Source organism: Cryptomeria japonica, chromosome 5, assembly GCF_030272615.1.
Source record: "Cryptomeria japonica chromosome 5, Sugi_1.0, whole genome shotgun sequence".
Classification (NCBI taxonomy): Eukaryota; Viridiplantae; Streptophyta; class Pinopsida; order Cupressales; family Cupressaceae; genus Cryptomeria; species Cryptomeria japonica.
In genome coordinates, this window is record NC_081409.1 from 799,194,971 (window position 1) to 799,215,859 (window position 20,889).

At 33.6% G+C, this 20,889-nt stretch overlaps 2 protein-coding genes and 2 non-coding genes across 4 annotated transcripts; all 4 read left to right on the forward strand.

Moving 5' to 3' along the window:
- Positions 1-4,936: 4,936 nt before the first annotated feature.
- Positions 4,937-6,031, forward strand: LOC131075544 (replication protein A 70 kDa DNA-binding subunit C-like). The gene has a single exon (XM_059221013.1). The coding sequence runs from the start codon at positions 4,937-4,939 to the stop codon at positions 6,029-6,031; it is 1,095 nt and encodes a 364-aa protein (XP_059076996.1).
- Positions 6,032-11,281: 5,250 nt separating this feature from the next.
- LOC131075546 (ATP-dependent DNA helicase RRM3-like) lies at positions 11,282-11,908 on the forward strand. The gene has a single exon (XM_058012390.2). The coding sequence runs from the start codon at positions 11,282-11,284 to the stop codon at positions 11,906-11,908; it is 627 nt and encodes a 208-aa protein (XP_057868373.2).
- Positions 11,909-17,603: 5,695 nt separating this feature from the next.
- LOC131075602 (U1 spliceosomal RNA) lies at positions 17,604-17,762 on the forward strand. Its single transcript, XR_009113229.2, has one exon. It is a non-coding gene; the product is annotated as a U1 spliceosomal RNA (small nuclear RNA).
- A 2,237-nt stretch (positions 17,763-19,999) lies between these two features.
- LOC131075603 (U1 spliceosomal RNA) lies at positions 20,000-20,158 on the forward strand. The gene has a single exon (XR_009113230.2). It is a non-coding gene; the product is annotated as a U1 spliceosomal RNA (small nuclear RNA).
- The last annotated feature ends 731 nt before the right edge of the window (positions 20,159-20,889 follow it).

Consider the following 20,889-nt stretch of genomic DNA (forward strand, 5'->3'; position numbering starts at 1 on the left):
CAGACGCGATCAGAGGTTACAGACGCTGTTAAATGACACAGACGCGATCTGATGCAATGCAGACGCGGTTTGGAATCACAGACGCACCTTTCGGAAACCTGCAAAACAAAAATTGGCAAAAACACAGACGCGATTCAAGAGTATACAGACGCTTCTGAAACACAAAAACGCGATCCGAACGCTCACAGACACGGAAAAAACCTAAAATGTCGTCGAAAATTGTCCGATCTGCAACTTCAAAAATGCCAAATCTGCAATAAAAATGTTAAATGCAAAGGGACAAGAGTCCCACCGGGCGTGCCAAAATGTATATGGTGAAAATGGATAACAATAATAACAATATTGAAAGGCTAAATGAATTCAACCACCAAACCCTAGCCTAACAATGAACAAAGATCCACCATAACATATGAAGATTACCTAAGACAATGCAAATAACTCAAAATCACAAAGATTATACCATCACATGTCCAATAGGGTTTTGATCTCCATTCTTCCTATCTCCATTGATCTTGCTTGATATATTTGCTCTCAGATTTTTATATGCACAAGAGCTCAACAAAGAACGGAATGTGGTTGCAAGTAGGATCGTAGTGTAGCCAAGTACTCCAAAATCAGTCATTAGGGTTTGACAATGAAGAAAGCATCTCCTTAAATAGAAGACACAATATGAAATGGAGGGATAAGATTGAGAGGTGTAAAAAGAGAGGTCGGCTAGGATTAGAGGGTAGGTAAAAGAAATAATAAAATAATGAAAGGGGTAGGTAGTGTATGAATTAAGAGATGAATGGCATGTGTCATGTGTAGAAAAAGATAATGAATTAATTAAATAAATAAAGATTTATTTAATTAATAGAAGAAGTAGGATAATTAAATAAATAAAAATATTTATTTAGTTTAGGAAAAGGATAATTTAAATAAATAAATGTATTTATTTAAATGAGAAATAAGGCTAGAAGAGGATAAATGAATTAATTAAATAAATAAAGATTTATTTAATTAATAGAAGAATTAGGCTTAGATAATTAAATAAATAAAATATTTATTTAATTAGACATGACAATTTTGGGTGTCTACACCAATCAAAAATATACATATACAACCATATACAATCAACAACAATTCAGTCAACTTATATGTATATGTATATAGTTGACATATACAACCATCTACATATTCCATGGAATTTTCTATGGTGTTCATTATAGTTGCTCATATACATATACATATGGCTACATATGTATATTATAGTTTCTCATATACATATGGTTGTATACGTATATATATATATATATATATATATATATATATATATATATATATATATATATATATATATATATATATATATATATATATATATATATATATATGAAGTTCCTTGGAATTTTCTATACAACCATATGTATATTCAGTTGACATATGCAGCGATATACATATATGCCATATAAGTTGACATATACATGTACATGCAATTCAATCAACAACCATATACATGTTTGCTAAAGTGCTTGTGTGTGTATATATATACATGTAGACATGTACATATACATGGTTGTGTGTGTTTGAAAATTAAAACGCTACAAAAATCTTGTCTCGAGCTCAAGAATCTAGTAGCTCTTAAACCACAATATTTTTACATCTGCTTTCCATTTATTGTAAAAAGATTGATCCAACAGCTTAGGGAGACTGATTTTGGTTTGTTTCATTTTTTAGAAAATTATGCTTTGGTAGGGTTTCATAATATTTTTCGTGCAAACTGTGCCCATTTTTTCTCATCAGCATCGTTGACAACATGACACAATTTTGTGCACAATCTTGAAATAAGTCATTTACCATGATTTTAGTTATTTTTTGGGGAATCCGTGCACAACCAGATCACTTTTTGTTGTGTTTTATTTCATTCTAAAACAATTATGTTTTTATCTATTAAATGAAAGCATTGGTTTTGTGGGTTTATATGTTGTTGTTTTCATATATGCTATTATTGCAATACCTAGTGTTAGATGCTTATTTGTTTCTTCACGAGGAGATGTTTTGAACTGTGAAATGAATCTTATGTTCATTGCTCTTGAGGTTATTTCTGTGACAATTCTCTTGACACAAATATTTAGGATTGAATGTTTAGCAACCACCTCTGATGCTATCAATTTATGGGATACTTACATCTAATTTATGGGATACTGACATGTTTTGAATTTGGAGCCACTTTAGCAAGCGTCTTGGCAATTCAGTCAACAGTCATATACATTGTGTCAACAACCAGTCAAAAATATACATATACAACAATATACAATCAATAGCAATTCAATCAACTTATATGTATATGCATATGTATATAGTTGACATATACAACCATATATATATATATATATATATATATATATATATATATATATATATATATATATATATATATATATATTCAATGGAATTTGCTATGGTGTTCATTATAGTTGCTCATATACATATACATATGGCTGCATATGTATATTATAATTGCTCATAGACATATGGTTGTATACGTATATATGTATATGTATATTTATATGCATATGCATATGAAGTTCCTTGGAATTTTCTATACAACCATATGTATATTCAGTTGACATATACAACCATATACATAGATGCCATATAAGTTGACATATACATGTACATGCAATTCAGTCAACAACCATATACATGTTTGCTAAAGTGGTTATGTGTGTATTTATATACATGTAGACATATACATATACATATACATATACATGGTTGTGTGTGTTTGAAATTTAAAACGCTTCAAAAATCTTGTCTCGAGCTCAAGGATCTAGTAGCTCTAAAACCACAATATTTTTACATCTACTTTCCATTTATTGTAAGAAGATTGATCCAACAGCTTAGGGAGAATGGTTTTGGTTTGTCTCATTTTTTAGAAAATTCTGCTTTGGTAGGGTTTCATAATATTTTTCGTGCAAACTGTGCCCATTTTTTCTCATCAGCATCATTGACAGCATGACACAATTTTGTGCAGAATCTTGAAATAAGTCATTTGCCATTATTTTAGTAATTTTTTTGGGGAATCCATGCACAACCAGATCACTTTTTGGTGTGTTTTATGTCATTCTAAAACAATTATGTTGTTATCTGTTAAATGAAAGCATTGGTTATGGGCAACGTGAAATTTAAAAATACATAACTCTATTTAGACTCCTAGTAATAAATAACTCAAGTTAGATTTCAAACACACCTTAGATTTGTAACTTTAAATTTTCATCGCGATTTGGTTGGACTGAAGAGTTGGTTTTATATCTCTATATTAGACACATGTTGAGAGGGTTCAAACTTATACACTTCAACATTTCATCCAATACAAATGAATGATTTAACAAAACATATATATGTTCAGTCTTTTGCTTCCTCTCTAGCTGCTTCATTAAGAGACCATCTTCATGCTAAGGCAATACATATATATACATGTGTATATATATCTATTATATGTATGTGTGCATCTACATTGATATGTGTGCATTTTCAAAGGTTTCCACTTGTGTAATGTCTATATCCATTTTTTTAGTTGTGGTTGTATATGTCTGTCCAGCTGCTATCTTCTGCATGTATCCATTCATCTTTGTTGCTGATCCAAATTGGTTTAGCTGAAACTTGTATTGTGTTTTTTTTTGGATTGTCTGCTCTTGTCCCCAAGTGCAATATGAGTTGTGTTTGTCATTAAAATATATTCACTTATGTTTATTGTTGTGACATAGACTTTCTATTTCACCGTACAAAACCCCATTCCTCATCTTTGGAGAACAGTTACCACTATGTCGTCTGTGACAGCTCTCCCGATGGCTCAGAACAACCTTTTGTAGAAACTTCAGTGAGCTTATTTATTCATATGTTTTCTCATATTCATCTTATTTACAAACAGTATATCTCTATTTGTTCTTTTCTTTTGCAAAGCATTGTCATCCATCAATGCAAGTGCATATACCAAGTATTTTTTTAGATCTATTTATGTATTTATATATATAAATAAATTGACAGAGGTTTTCTCTGCATTGTCCTTGTGCATTTGCATGTGTGAATACATAAATATATAATCTGTACATGCACACAAAAGAACATCTATAAAGAAAGGCACACATAGATAGTGATACAAATTGGAAGCTCAAAAATAAAAAAAAAAGGCTACCATACCCATGCCTATGCATATGAATGTACATGACCTTGTGTATCTATTTGGTTGTCTTCTACTATCTTTGTAGGAAGTGCAACCACAACTACAACTGACCCCGCATGCAATCTTGTGCATCAACACTGAGGATGATGTCCCCTCTCTAGTGCTTCAGTTTTTGTCTTTTGAAAAATTGACAGCTGATAAAGATGACAATGCTCGATATAGGGTTGTTTTGTCTAATGCCACGCACATGCAATTGGCGATCCTCCCGCCTAAGTAAAATGATTTGCTGCTTTCAGAGACATTAAAGATAGACTCTATACTATCATTGACAACTTATGCTTGTAGAAATATTTGGAACTCGAGGTAGGGTCCTCTATATGTTCTGATAGTTTGTTCTTGGCTTTTGAAATCTCCCTTTACACACTATCCAAATTATTCAACCTCTTGTTTTGTTCCTTTTACAAGACTATAGTAATATTCAGCCTTGCTGTCAAATTTACAAATTCTCCATTACTTGGAAAACCTAGATACATGTTTAAAGAGCAAGAACAACAAATGTTGGGTTGAGACACACCTACCACAACTAAACATTCCCTTAAATTTGGAATACACCTCCCACCTATGCAACATGAATCTTCTATTAATATCAGCCCAATTAAAGCCTTGAACCCTTATCAAAATAAATGGACGATAAAGGGGCGTGTGACAAACAAGAGGAAGATGAATCAATATAGTACACCAAATTCCACTAGCCAAGTGTTTAGCTTTGACATGATAGATGATGAAGGTACTGAAATTAGAATAACTTGCTTTGGCGATGTAGCAGAGATGCATTATCATAGGGTTAAAGAAAGAACATATTATACTGTATTGAAAGGTTGCATTATAGAAGTTGACACAAAATGGAATAAGCTTAACAGTGATCTTGAGATAACTTTGGACAACAATTCAATATTGAAGCGTTGTGATGTTGTTGTTGATGGTCAAGGAAATAATTCTCGATTCACATCGATCAATGAAATTACATACTGCACCAACAATGCTTTAGTTGATGTTATTGGTATTGTAGTTGTTGTTGGAGAACCCTCATTAATTCGTAGAAAAGATGGAGGTGAAGTAACAAAGAGAATTGTCAAAATAAATGATGTCTCAACTTTTACTATCGATGTTAACTTATGGGGAGCAACATGGCAAGGGCTAGGTGAAGATTTGAAGAACATGCATGCAACCCAAATAGTTGTTGTCCTTGCAGTCAGAAATGCTCATGTTGGTTATTTCAATGGAAAGGTGATCAACACAAGAACAACTCTGAATATAAACCCTTCTATCCCTGAAACAGAGACACTTATGTCAAGAGGAAAGATTCCAGATGACCTTTTACCACTGTCTTGTAATGCTGGACAACTTAACTCACAATACAACAGAATGAGAATCACAGTTGTTTTAGAACGTACAAGTGTTCTCTCTGAAATAGTTGAAACTACTATTAGGGTTGTTGTGAGAATCATTAAAATTAATTCTTTTTGCTATCCAGCCTGCCCTTTGAAAATTAATGACAAAGAGTGTAAAAAGAAATGCGTCCAGCAAAATGATAATGTCTGGTTTTATTCAAGATGTCAAACTCATGTGCCAGAATGCAATTACAAATACTTATTGCAGATGAAGCTCCAAGATTATATGAGCACTCTTTGGGATACTGCCTTTGATGAGGTTGGCACAAATGTACTGCAAATATCTGCCAAGGACCTTTACATGTTGCAGTATGATTTGACTACAGAGAAAACACCTCAGACTATTATCAAGGGTGTCCTTTTATCTTGCTTTGTTTTCACACTCTCTGTTACAACAAACATGTACAATTCATAGCCTAGGCTCAAAGCAACAATTACCAAAGTTGTAAATATTGATTTCCAAGTTGAATGTACTCTTCTGTTTGCATAGATTGCTCGAATGAGTGCAACTGCAGAGTTCTAGACCAATTAGATAGTGATGCTTTTCATGGGCCTTTTGATCTTCATAGTATAGATAACTTATTACTGGTTTTTGTTGGTAATCCACAAACATAACTAAATTATCGATGGTTGTGTATATCAACACTATCTAAACTCATGATTTTCTTGGCTGTCACACACTTTTGTTTTTTGTCATTGATTTTGATCTAAAATTCTCCAATAGTTGCTTCTACTTCAAGTTGTTTATGTTTTCTAGAATTGTTCATTTTACCTAGTCAAACCAATTGTTGTTTTGTTCCGCCATGCTTCCATGCATCTAAAATATATCAAATGCAGTCTTGCTTCTTTGCATCTTGTTGTTTTATATCCTTTTGTACCTTTTTATGTTGTTGTGTTGTTATTGAACTTCCATGTTTTTCAAATATTCTTAATTTGTATATCTATATTTATAATATGTTGTAAAAACATAATAAGAAAGAAATCATACAGATTGCACATTGGGGCAAATATTAAAACATGAACCAATAGCTTCAATCTATGTTGTTTTAACAAATTTCCTTGCCTCCAAATCATGATTTTTAATTTATGCTATTCCACCACACTATATCTGTCCAATTGAAATTATAATGTCCAATGTCAATGACTTATATGATGTTGTTTATGTTTACTATTATTAAATATTCAAAGCATTTAGTTGACCTCTCTCTTTTTTATTGTAATATTTTGAATCCTTTTAGATGTGTTCCAATGCTTGGTCTAGACACACTTTTGCTTCTCATTATTTTTGAACTGTAAATTAAAATTACAATTTTGAGCATCCTTGCCAATTCGCATACAGTTAAAATTTAGGTTCATCGCCCTTTTCCTCTTTTGAAAACAACAACTTTCATATAATTTCTTTATATTCATTCAATTTATGCAAATGTTTATTGCCTTATATGTTCTCTCCAGCATTTACCGGTATGCATAAACATATACATCTCCTTCTCTGTATATACAAAGATACATATAAATTGCTATATACATTTACATATATTTCCATACACATACATGCATACATATGGTCATGCATAGTTGCAAACTCACATACATACAAACACATATGCACCTGTATACATGTACATGCAAAGGTAGACATTCACAATAGATATATATGTACATGCAAAACCTTATATATCTTGAAAGTTGTGTGTCTGCATATGTAAGTAAATTTGTGTGTAACCATATTCTTTTATGTGCATGCATGTATCAATGCATATATGGTTATATGTATGGGTTTGTGCTTCTGTATAGATATATGTACACATGTATGTGTATATCATAGAAACTGGTATATATATTTATATATATATGCATACACATACATGCATGCATATAGTTTTACATAGCTACAAACTTCCACACATGTACTACATATGCATACATATGGTCCTGTACAGTTGCAAACTCCCATTCATACAACCACATATGCACCTATATACATGTACATACAAAGGCAGACACTCATGGAACATATATATGCACATGCACAACGTTGTATCTACATATGTAAGTAAACCAGTGTCCATCCATATTATTTTATGTGCATGCATGTATGAATGGATGTATGGCTATATGTATGGGTATGTGCTTAAATTTTGTGCAAAAGTATTTAACATATGCAATTCAAAGATTGCATCAAATAGAAGTTTCAAATAAAACTACATAGATTAGAACATACACACTATTTTTTACAGTTGTTTCTTGCACGGTTAGAATCTAATATGCTCTGTTCATTTAAATTGTCTAAAATATTAATGTAGACCACAATGCAAGAATGCCATCTTAGGAAAGCGAAAAAAAGAGAACGAAATTGTCACTATTATGCAAAACATAGAGAATAAATCTCTAAAAAGCGTCGCCTGGAACAAATGAAACACAAAATGCTCTTACCTATGCCCACACCATGCGAAACCCCACAGATGATGGATTCAGATTCACTTATTCTGGATCAAAACCTTGCTTTATCATGTGGCCCGACCAACATTGTATCGTGTCAAATACAACAACCTTGCTTGAATAGTAGCAAACTACAGAAGAAACATGCAACATAGAACATGCAACCTCTATACCATTAGACAATATTGCAGACTACAACAACACATCAATGCGCAACAAATTGTTTCTCTTCTATAGAGTACATTCAAACATTGCAATCCTTCCATCGTCGCATTGATTCATTGTCCATGCTTCAAACATGTAGTGTTTGTAAGGAAAGATATATTGGAATAGTAATACGTAGGAACCAACAACATATTATCTGTTCAAGATACTTTTCTGAAAACGGTGTTCATCATTTCTCTTTGGCAAATAACTTAGACTCGGGTGAGAAACCCCTTGTGTTAAAAAAACTTACCCAAGTAGAGGAGATGCTTATAGCTAGGGTTGCTCTTGTTTTGCAAGTCAGACATGCAAGAGGTGGCCAATACAAATACACTGGTCACACTATAAGTTTTCCCCAAGATATTTTAGAAATTGTAAAGCTTTTGCCACGAAAACAAAAAGACCTTGAAGTCCTTATTGTCCACCAAAGTAATATACAAGGCAAAAAATATGATTGCTATGTAAATAAATTTCATGTTATGGATGCATTGAGCTATAAAATTCAACATGACCAGTACTATAATGATGTTGTCATAGACTTTGATGTTGTCAACTTGCTTCCTAATACTACAACAAATATATCAAATATGTTGCACTATTTAGAAGAAGATACTAATGTAACAGCTATTCCACCAACAAAAGAACTTCTTGACAATTGCAATGAATATGATGCAGACATTTCATCATCTTTTATTCCAAAACTACCTGCTCCAACTCGCGAACTAGACACAATTAAGAGAACCTTGTAGTTAGATGTTGATACTGATAATAGTGTGCCTTGGCCTGAAATAAACTTGTCCCCAATAAATGAATATAATACGATAGGCTTGTTAAGCATGGAATTCCCAACCCTTTTCCCATTTGGAGTTGCACTCTCGCTATAGCCATGTATCAAACATGTTCATTTACATGAATATGCTCTCCACTTAATGAGATATGTTTATCAGAGATTTGGACAACATGTTAGATTTCACTATTACATTTACAATCTAAGTACATGACATCGTTCGCAACAATCTGCAACTATCTTTATTATAACTAATTTGGGAGAGCCTATCCCAACCACTATGCAAGCGCTTCATGAACGATTGCAAAACACTCCTGATGATCAATTGCCAAATCATTTGTTGTGATTTGGTACAACACTCTGAGGCACTCATGCATATTGGAGTAAATCTAGAAAATAGCTTACTACAATGATCTTCCAATTGGGAACCCCAACACTATTCTTTACATTGAGCTCAACTGAGACTAAATGCCTTGATTTGCATGGGCTTTTCTCTGAAAATGATGGCCAAAACACACAATTTATAAGAAAATAACTTATAGACCATGTGATCTGCAATCCACATATAACAACATTATACCTTCACAATAGATTTACAATATTTTGTGAATAATTTATTCAAAAGTTGTTCCAAGCAAAGGATCATTGGTATAGGTATGAATGGCAACATCGTTGCTCACGACATATTCATGGCTTCTTATGGCTCCCTAGAGCACCAAATATGGAAACCATTGATTGGACGGATCATAATGAGGTCCAAATGGCAAAAGCTTTCTTTGACAAATATGTTTCTGCTTGGAATCCTCGCAACGCATCAGACCGAATGAATGCAATACACTACGCTGCATTGGATGATTCATACCTAGCCAATACAAAAAAAATCTTCTCCATAGACCCTACATTGGATTATGAGGCATTACTTAATACTTTATAAAGACACACAAAATGCACAGAACATAAATGCCTCAAGAAAACAGGTCCCACATTCGAATGTCATTACAAAGCTCCATGGGTTCAACAAGAGATGTCTACGTTGACAGTTGACAATGACAACAACCCATGCTATAAACCTACAAGGAATGATGATCATTTGAATATTCATAATCCTTGGATTCTTTCATTATGGAGAGCTAATATTGATTGTCAACCAGTCACTTCAAAAAAACTTGTCCTCCAATACATTTCAAAGTATGCTTCCAAATCAGAAAACAAATCGCAATCCTATATTGAAATGCTGAAAACCATAGTGGATACAACTAAATCTAAAGAGAGCATCTTATTAACATATCAAAAATTTATGATGGGCATAGTAGTAGACCGTGATATCAACACACAAGAAACCTGTCATATGTTACAAAAATTGCCTCTCATAAGTTGTAGCCGACAATTTGTCTCTCTAAATGTTGACAGAAAAATATTGCACCGTGTCATAAAATTAAATAATGGAACTGACCTGTCCACAACTTGTATCCATGCTTATATGCAACACCCTATTGAATTAAATGCAATGAGTCTGTTACAATCAACACAAGGGTTCTCATATAATTCTCAATGCAAAAAATCAAAATGGCAAATCAGGGATAAAAAAACAATTGTGATTGTATATCCTCAGTTTAGTGAACCTCCAAATGAAGATACCAATGAGTTTGAGATTTTTTATTGGTTTGAACTAGTGCTATACAAACCATTTCGTGACATTCCAACAAAAATAGGAACTTCAAAGAAACAAATTATAGCAAATTGGAAATTTTTCTAAAAGACTAATTACAGTCATTTGCACAGTCAACAAATTATAGATAATTGCAGCCCTCCAAATGAAGATGACAATGACAATAATGGTTCTCAAAATCAAGATGATACAAATCTATAAGAGTGGGAATTACTATCACAAATGGGAGTTACAAATAACTTTGCCCAGAATGATCTGCAAATGCTAGGTCGTTGTGATTACATATTAACTACTTGTGGGGTAAAATTGTTGTGGATGATCAGTTAGACTATACTACTCTTCAATTCATAGCTACAAGCAAGCTACAATTCCAATACGCTATCATGAAAATCTCAACTCAGGACACACAGAAAATTCACCTATTGTCTAAACAAAAAGTTGCACTCGATATTATTCTACACCATCATAAAGAACAATCTACAACAACACCTCTATGAATGATTGTTCAAGGCACCACAGGCACTGGTAAATCATTTTTAATAGATTGCATTAGGAAAAAATTAAACATGTCTACAGTTGTCAAGACAAACCCATTTCTTGTTTTGGCACCAACAGGTGTTGCTGCATTTAATATACAAGTGACAACAATCCATGCAGGGTTGTGCATACCTATAAGAGAAATGCATCCTTTGACAGGGCAGTCATTAATGACATTGCAAGAACAATTGAAACATATTAAATATATTTTGATAGACGAAATGAGCTTTTTAGGCCCAAAATTACTACTGAAGATAGATAGTCATTTGCGCCAAGCATTTCCTGACAATCAACATGAAATCTTTGGCGGGGTGTCCATAATTCTTGTAGGTGATCTTGCTCAACTTCCCCCTGTAATGGATAAACCTATATATGCATCACACTCTGCAACCCTCATTTTATGGCATTCTTTTACTACTGTCGTAATATTGGACACTATTTTCTGCCAACAAGGTGCATCTATAAGACAACAACAATTTAGAACACTCCTTCAGAACTTAAGAAATGCTCAAGCACTGCAAAATGATTGGCAGTTTCTTATGCGCCAGACAAATGCAACATTAAATATTCAACAGAAGAAGGATTTCAACTCATCAATTCATTTATTTGCAACAAATGAATCTGCACGGTTGCATAACAGGAAAATGCTCAAATAAATAAATTTGCCTGTCGCTCTAAGTTTAGCTAAAGTTGGCAAGCAAACAAATACTAAATATGACAACGATGAACAACTATCATTAGAAGCATTACTTTCTATAAATCAACAAGTGTTGTTAATAGCTAACTTGTGGATTGAAGTTGGTCTTGTCAATGGCAATATTGGTCTCATAAAAACAATTGTATATGAAAACAATACAAAACCACCAGACTTGCCAAAATATGTGGTCGTGCAATTCAAGGATTATTATGGACCTCCATGGGATATAGTGCATCCAAAAGACATACCCATTTTTCCAATAACACGAGGCAGGCGTACGCAAGTACCTTTGACAATGTCATGGGCCATCACTATTCACAAATCTCAAGGACTTACATTTGACAGAGCTACAATAGACATAGGTAATACTGAAAAGCAAGGACTCATATTCACAACTATTTCAAGAGTGAAGTCGATTGATAGGATACGGATCGAACCACCATTCTCTTTTGAAAGGTATTCCAAACTATAAAATAATGCTTATACAACCATTAGAAAGAAAGAAGAAACTTGTTTGCAGCTTCTCTCTAGCCAAACAAATATCTATTCAACTTAAAATCTTCTAGTCCAAAACCACCTTTGTTACATTCCTCTGCTTTCAACAAGGTAATTATAGTTTTACATGGTCTTATCTCTTCAAAACATGTGCATTCTTAATCGTCCCTAGTACTAATTCTTTTAACCTCATTGTTCATTTTGGTTTGCATTCATTCTAAGACATCCTCCATGCTGCATTGAACACTACACACAAGTGTTCCTATCTACACAGTTTGCAATGATTGTCTAAAGCTATATCAAGTATAACACAACTGCAACACATTGCCCATCCACATCACTCACTGCTCCAACATGTACAACTATCACAAGTATGATATTTTACTTTTATTGCTTCAATTATACTCCATTGATATATTTTTATGCTCCAACATTACTTTATCTCACTTTAATCTAACTTGCCTCTTTATAAGATAGCTACAATACATTGCTCGTCCACTTCACTCGTTGTCAATTAACCGTTCAATGCAGTTTCCTACTGCACAATGCAGGTATACATACCTATCAAACATACAAAGTTTACATTCTCTTCTTTTTATGTGGCCATGCAATTCTTTCAAGGCATATTGAATGTTGTCTTCAAAATTTCTTTTCAGTTTCTCTATATACATTGATACCTAGTACAAAAAATAGAGAAAAATATGCAAAAAAAAATTACAAACCCTTACCAATGACTTTTTACAACATCAATTATTCACTACTCGAACATATACAACTATTGCAGGTATAATATTTTACTTTTATTGCTTCAGGTATACTCTATTAATGATTTTTTATGCTCCAAAACTACTTTAACCCTATTATGTGTCATTTTTTTTGAGGTTACTGAAACATATGTTTTTTAAATGTATCCTTGGAACATATTAAATCATAGATGGCCAATTTGATGTACTCTTTGTCACTTTTCAACTTATCATTGGTTGTAGCTAAAATGTGTTGTCAATATCAATTATACAGAGCTGTACACAAAAAAATTAGTAATATGCTTAGTTTGTTGTTTTTGTCTGCAAAACATGTGTTGTTCAACCCTCAATTAACTTTGTAACTCTTTTGACACTAAAATAAATATATTTCTAATATGTTTTAAAACTTTATACTAGTCAAACATTTCTGACACAATCTAATTTGAAACATCATCCTAGTTGTGTTGCTGCTCCAACATTATATATCTATGCAAAGTTTAAGAGCTTTTATTTATGCCGTTGTTAGAGGAAGTTGTGTATTACCTAATATTCTTTTCTTTTTTCACTTTTCTACTCATGATGTGGTTATTTTAAAGCCAAATAAGGCAGAGGTTGGATGTGCTCCCTTGGGGTAAGAAGTACTATTTACAATAACGGTTAAACTTTGATTCCTTTAGACAATAAGTGCAAATTGTAGATTCGTTGTAAATTGTACTGTTTCTTTTGAATGCAACAGACACTTTTATAACAAATCTTCCAATGAAATCAATTAATAATCATAGTTTTGTTTGCCACGCCACTTCACTTGCTGTAGTGTTTCATGATATACCAGAAGATAGCTTGAATGCTCCATGTTGTCTACAAAAGGTTGCCAATGAGGTATGATAACTAATATGTAATTTATCAATGCATTGGTCTCTTTTGTAGAAATACAACATTTTCAAATCATCTTGTCATGTCACTACCCATTTGGCACTGAATAGATTTGGCAAATTTTGTTTTTAACATATATTATAGTTCAAATTTACCTTATTTAATAATTTTTTTATTGTCTATGTTTAAAATTTTAGTTTCGTTTTTAGAGCCTAGAGTTATCTTTTATTTGAGCACTACTCTTTAATGTTTTTATATTCTTATGAGCTGAAGTCAAGTTTGGTTACAAATGCAAGACAGCTTATAATTTGAAACATGCATCTTGCTCTCTTCACCAATACTTAAGATTTTTTTCTGTGCATATGTCATGCAGTTTTTGTCAGGTAATAATTTTTCTATTTATTACTTTTCATTATATAATCTATGGTTTTTATGTTTGATAACAGTCCATTTCCTGTCTATTTATAATTTTCCACGTTGGCGCATTTTTTCACTTGCACATATATCTTCTTTTTGTTACAAAGATAACTATTAACAGAAAACAACATACCCATGCTCCCATTTGGTACCATTTACAAGCCAACAGTTTCAAGTCATTTCCAAATTCATACTTCATATGTTCTTTGCAACTTAACAAAATTAATCCTTCTAAAGTCCCCTCCTTCAATGCAGACACAATCTTTTAGCCAAGCAAACTAAATGAGTTTTTCTATTTCACCAATATCATTTCATTTTGTTCCACATATTTCAGGACGTATTCCTTTTACTTTCTTAACATATTTTTAACTTGCTCATTATAGGTGTTTGCCACTTTTTGCATTCTTTATTCTAGTGTTTTATCTCCCCATTGTACAAATAGATTTAATTGTTGTTTTCCTTCAACAATTAATTAATTTTGCACTCTTCCTATTCACTACTCTACACTTTATTTTTTCCCTTCCATTCACATTGTTCAGTTCTTCATCAATTTGAGAATCATTACATGGCGATATACAATTTTTAAAGTCTCCCATTCTCCAGGCCTCTACACCTGTAAGTATAAAACTATCTCAGGTATAACACAACTGCAACACATTACCCATCCACTTCACTCACTAACTACTTTATATCGCTTTAATCTCACTTACCTCTTTATAAGACAGTTGCAACCCATTGCTTGTCCACTTCAATCACTGTCAATCAATTGTTCAATGCAGTTTACCTATGAAACATTCAAAGTTTAAACATATAATTACATTTTAATGTGAATTTTTTAATATATGCCTTTTACTCAATTTAATTGGATTCTTATTCTGTGCATTTCATTTTATAATATACTATTTTTAAATATGTTAGCTTGCATCTTCAACTCTAACATCTATATCCACTTTTTTTGGACGTCCTCTATGTTGCTATACCAAACGTTACTAATCTCATAGACGAGATTGCTAATATGTTCCATTGGTTACCTTGCACTTTCAAGCCTTGACTCTCATGCATTGTAAGTTTTCTTTGCACCTTCTTTCCTCTTAGTTCATTATTTATTTTGTCTCGTTTTGATACTACACTCCTCTTCTCATTGTTTATCAATTGTCTACATTCTCATCCTTATACAATTTGCTTTTATGTCACTGAAATACACATAATAGGTACTTTATATTTCTCTCATATCCAAACTTCGCCGGCCACCTCTGTCAACATAATAATTTTACAGTAAACTCTCTTCTTTTTAACTCTATTGCTTACACCTTTTTAATCATCATTATATTTCAAAACTCTCTGTAACTTACTCTTTGCTCATTACATACACTATTTGCATACACTATTTTTCAACTTTCGATCATATTGTTGTCCTTTCCTTCAATATCTCAAATTGTTCACAATGCTATGCTTCATCATTGCTCTACTCAGGTGATTTATCTATCCATTGCAAATAGTTTTAATTTTTGTTTTCCTTGAGCATTTCCTTTATTATGCACTATTCCTACTCCCCACTCACCACTTTGCTTTTTCACTTGCATTGACATTCTTCAACCCTTCATCAACTTGACAGACATTACATAACAGTATGCAATTTTTCAAGTCTCCCATTTATCTCGAGCCCTCTACACTTGTAAGTGTTAAGCAATATTTCGTCTCAAAAAGGTATACTCTTAGCTTCAAATTAATTTTCCTTTCAAACAATTATAAGCTTTCTTCTTTTAACAAATTTGTCTGCCACATGTAGTTCATCCATCTATATCACAAACCTATGACCGCGTTGTGCTTAAAACTTCGTTGCATTCCAATTTTATCACACTAAATATGTGAGTTATAAATTTCAATTAAATATTTTACATTGCTCTCATTTTCTCTCTTGTTTTCTTTTCCATTTCACTTGAATAATTAATTGCTTTCCACTTCCTTTCTTCCATTTTAAATGCTAACATTAATTTATTTTCCCTTCTCGCTGCAGGAAAAATTGTCTTTGGGAAATTTTCTTAATGTGCTCTCCACGATTTTTCTTTCCTGCATTCAATTCTTCATACACATTTTCTAAGGTTGCTCTTTACTCTTCTCTACATGATTAGATATCATACACACTACACTAATTACAAATTGCCTCTCTTTTTTCAGATTGCCAAAAGACCCATATAACAATTTACATCTTCCCTTCTCTTGCATTGAACTTCACATTGCAGCACATTAATTCCTTCTATATCATATTTAACGCCTAAATATATCTCTTACATTTATTGTACTTAATTTAAACTCTTCTCCAATTTGGCCATGTATGGTTCTACAGTTCACATTGCAGAAATACCACACCACATTCATTTAGTCTTTGTCAAATTTCTATGCATTTTGAATGTTACAAATCGCCGCCAAATTACATGCCCTTGCTTTTATCAGCTCGATATATCTGTTATATGTCATTGTTATGGAAATTACAAGTTTCATGCATTTCTCATTTCTTCCAATCTTCACATCGTGTTCCTTTCCTGCCTATTGGCTTTCCGTTGCATGGATAAAAAACGTGCAACTGCTAGTATTGAAAGAGGATGGAGAAGCGTAGAGGGAGAGACAGGGTTTTGGGGGAGATGTAGACGCAGGTGGAGATGGTGGATGGGGATGGAACCACACAGGTGGAGATAGTCATAAATGTACTTGATATGAAGTTTTAATTTCTGTTTTCGAACTAGAAACTGTAAATTTGCTTTTGATTGGGCCTTTAAAAAGCTACGACTTTATAAAACGGAAGTTTTAATTTGGCCGTTTTTGTTTTCCTGATCTTAGAACCAGAAACTGTAAACTTGCTTTGAATCGGAAAATAAATTAATTATTCGAGTTCTGACAACTGTTTTGTTTTTGTGCTATGAAGACCAGATATTGTAAGCCTACTTTAATTCAGCCTAAAAATTGCAGTCCCGTGACATAGAAGTGCGGGAGAAAATGGTTTGGTGAAAAGTGCTGGTATTTTGTTTATATGATTCAGGGACGGTGTCATTAATCCCACATGCGCGAGGAGGAAGAGATTAGGGAGAAGAGGGAGTATAGGAAAGGGGAGAGGAGTATAGAAAAAGCATACTTACCTGGGCAGGGTCAATCGGTGATCAGGAAGGCCGATGGCCTAGAGAAAGCACCTTCATTGCACTTTATAAGGGGGCTCTGTCTAGCATCTCCCATTGTGGAAAGCGCACGTCATAATTTGTGACGGGGGGCTCGCGTTCGCGCGGCCCCCACCTAAGACTAATCTAAGTTAATGAAACTATCAGTGTGTGCTTAACTATTAATAGCTTACTGAGTAGTGCAGAAACTGAAACATGTAAATGGCAGTTTCTTTCTTGCAATCTATAGCGTTAAGGGAGGAAAAACTAGTTCTTGTCACAGATTAAATTCTATGGGTTTCTTTCTTGCAATCTATAGTGTTAAGGGAGTTAAAACTCGTTCTTGTCACATATTAAATTCTATGGGGGGAGGAAAAACTAGTTCTTGTCACAGATTAAATTCTATGGGTTTCTTTCTTGCAATCTATAGTGTTAAGGGAGTTAAAACTCGTTCTTGTCACATATTAAATTCTATGGGGTTCTGCATCTGAAGTCATATCAGTTATATTTGATTGATGACTCTGGTAAGATGACCCATTGATTGACTACTCTGATAAGGTGATCGAGATTGCAATATTCCATTTGAGAAGGATGTTTGACTACTATGATAAGGTAAGGTGACCCAATGATTGACTACTCTGATAAGGTGATCGAGATTGCAATATTCCATTTGAGAAGGATGTTTGACTACTATGATAAGGTGATCAAGATTGCAATATTCCATTTGAGAAGGATTATTCCATTTGAAAAGGATGAGGTTTCTTGATTGCTAGTAAGTCTCACAATGGAAGAAGTATGAAATGCTCTCCAAAAGGGATGGGATGTCAAGAAGTCTCCAAAAAGGATGGGGCATTTTTGGATGGGTATGAAATGCCCTCAAAGGGTGTGGCAATGGAAAAAGAAGTATGAAATGCCTTCAAAGGGTGTGGCAATGGAAAAAGAAGTATAAAAATCTTCAAAGGACGAGGTTTCTTGGTTTCTTGATTGTTAATGAGTGTGGCAATGGAAGATGAAATGCTTTCAAAGGATGAGGTTCCTTGATTGCTTACGAGTATGTCAATGGAATAAGAAGTATGAAATGCTCTCAAAGGATGAGGTGTGGCAATAGAAGAAGTATGAAATGCCCTCGAGGTTTCTTAGGACTGTAGTAGTAACAATATACAAGGTGACCTGACAGGATGAAAGAAATGTGTTATTCTTTAGGACAGTTTTTTAATAAATTTAAATATTTTCACCTAAAATGTTCTTGTTAGTCAAAAATGATGAAACGTCATATTTTTGGTCAAAAATATGTTCTAGTTGAATTTGATCCAACCAAAACTTTTTAAATCAAAAGTATCTAAAATACATATATGACATTACTTTCTCTCTCTCTCTCTCACACACACACATATACTCAACATCTATCCTTGATTATTATCGTCTTCAACATGGGTACTTACATTTTCATTTTATCTTTCATTTTTCTCTTGGTTGGCATGTAGGAGAAAAAATTCATAGTTTTTCTAATGTTATCTTAATCTTTGCTTCTCTCATACATGAAAAATAACAATTTTTTGGCTTGTGGTTGGACATTGACTAGTTTGATCAATTGGAGATACTAATTTCATTTTTGGAAAATCTATTAAAAATGTCATCCAATGGAAGAGAGGGAAAGGAGAAAATTGAGAAGCTCTTCTAAGATTATGTGTTGCTTGTTGCAAGCAGATTTGTCCCATATAAGATTCATTGTAGAATGTAGTCTACAACTTGATAGACATTAACCATGATCTAGACCATTAGATCATTTAACGACTAAACTCAAATTTTAATAAAATACATACTTTCCTCTTAGCTGTTTGTACATGTCAAAATTTTAGTTTCCAACCCAAAATGTAGTTAGCATGACAATCAACTCCTCCATTCATTTTGGAAAGCTAGACATCTCCAACACTCAATAATGTGAAAGTCACTACAAATCCATATATAATACATCAATTACTATGATGACTCAAAAGAATCTGGGGTACAAGTAAATATACGTGTGAATCCTCACCTACGCCATGAAGTTTTATTCTTTCTAAAGCACATTGATCCTTTTGTGCCTATGAGCCAAATAATGAGAGCCACGTCCTGCCCTAGCTTTCCTCCATGGTCAGAGTAATGAGATTTCAGTGACTGATTTTGCAATTTACAAGACAATAAGCTGAAAATATCACGCCCTTATTGCATTTTAAACAGCTGGTACTGCTACGCTGCCCAATAGAATAAATGCTGCTGGTATTTTGTTATTTACATGATTTAGGGGCGGTGTCATTGATCCCACATGCGGGAGGAGGAGGAAAGAAGGGAGAAGGGGGAGTATAAGAAAGAGGAGAGGGGAATAAGGAAGGCATGCTTACCTGGGCGAGGTCAATGGGTGATGAAGAAGGCCGATGGCCTAGAGAGAGCACCTTCATTGCACATTGGAAGGGGGCTCTGTTTAGCATCTCCCATTGTGGAGAGTGCACGTCATAATTTGTAACAGGGGGCTAGCGTTCGCGCGGCCCCCATACAAAACTAATTTGAAGTTAATGGATATAGTCTGTGGTTAAACAAATTTGAAGTTAATGGATATAGCAGTGGGCACATCAGAAAAGTGGTGCTGATTCTAAATTGTTAGAATGAGTGTAGAAACTGAACATTCTAGTGGCAGTTTTTAGTTACAATCTTTAGCGTGCAAATTCTCATGTTTGTTTCAGTTGAATTCTATGGGGTTCTGCATATCGAGTCATGTGAGTTATATTCTTCCTGTGTCATGTTGCCAGTAATGGCCGGCTGGGCTTAACCAGCACATTCGAAGCGTTGACTGTTTATAGTGGCTGATGTGGGGCCCTCATAATCCGTTCCCGTCGCTGATGTCCGTTTCTGTTCTTGTAAGGGACGTGCTTACTGCAACTATTCGTTTGAATTTCAAACTTGAATCCCGAATCTCCCACTCCACTTAAAGGAATAAGAACTAAGAGGATTTATTTGACTGGATCAGCCATAAGAGACCATGGCTATTCCTCTGCACAACATTTCAGAGAGTGGTATAAAGAGGGTGATGAGGATGCATGGTACATAATGGCGCAAATCGTAACAGGATGTGCTAACATCGCCTTTTTTTCCTGTAGTGACAATCTTTACATGGTGTCCCTAATGTTTATAGAGCAGTTATACCAACATTGAAATAAAATAAGTACATGTTTTGTTTCCCTTGTTTGCGATCTTTTTGCAGCCTGCGTTCTCTCGAACAGAGACGC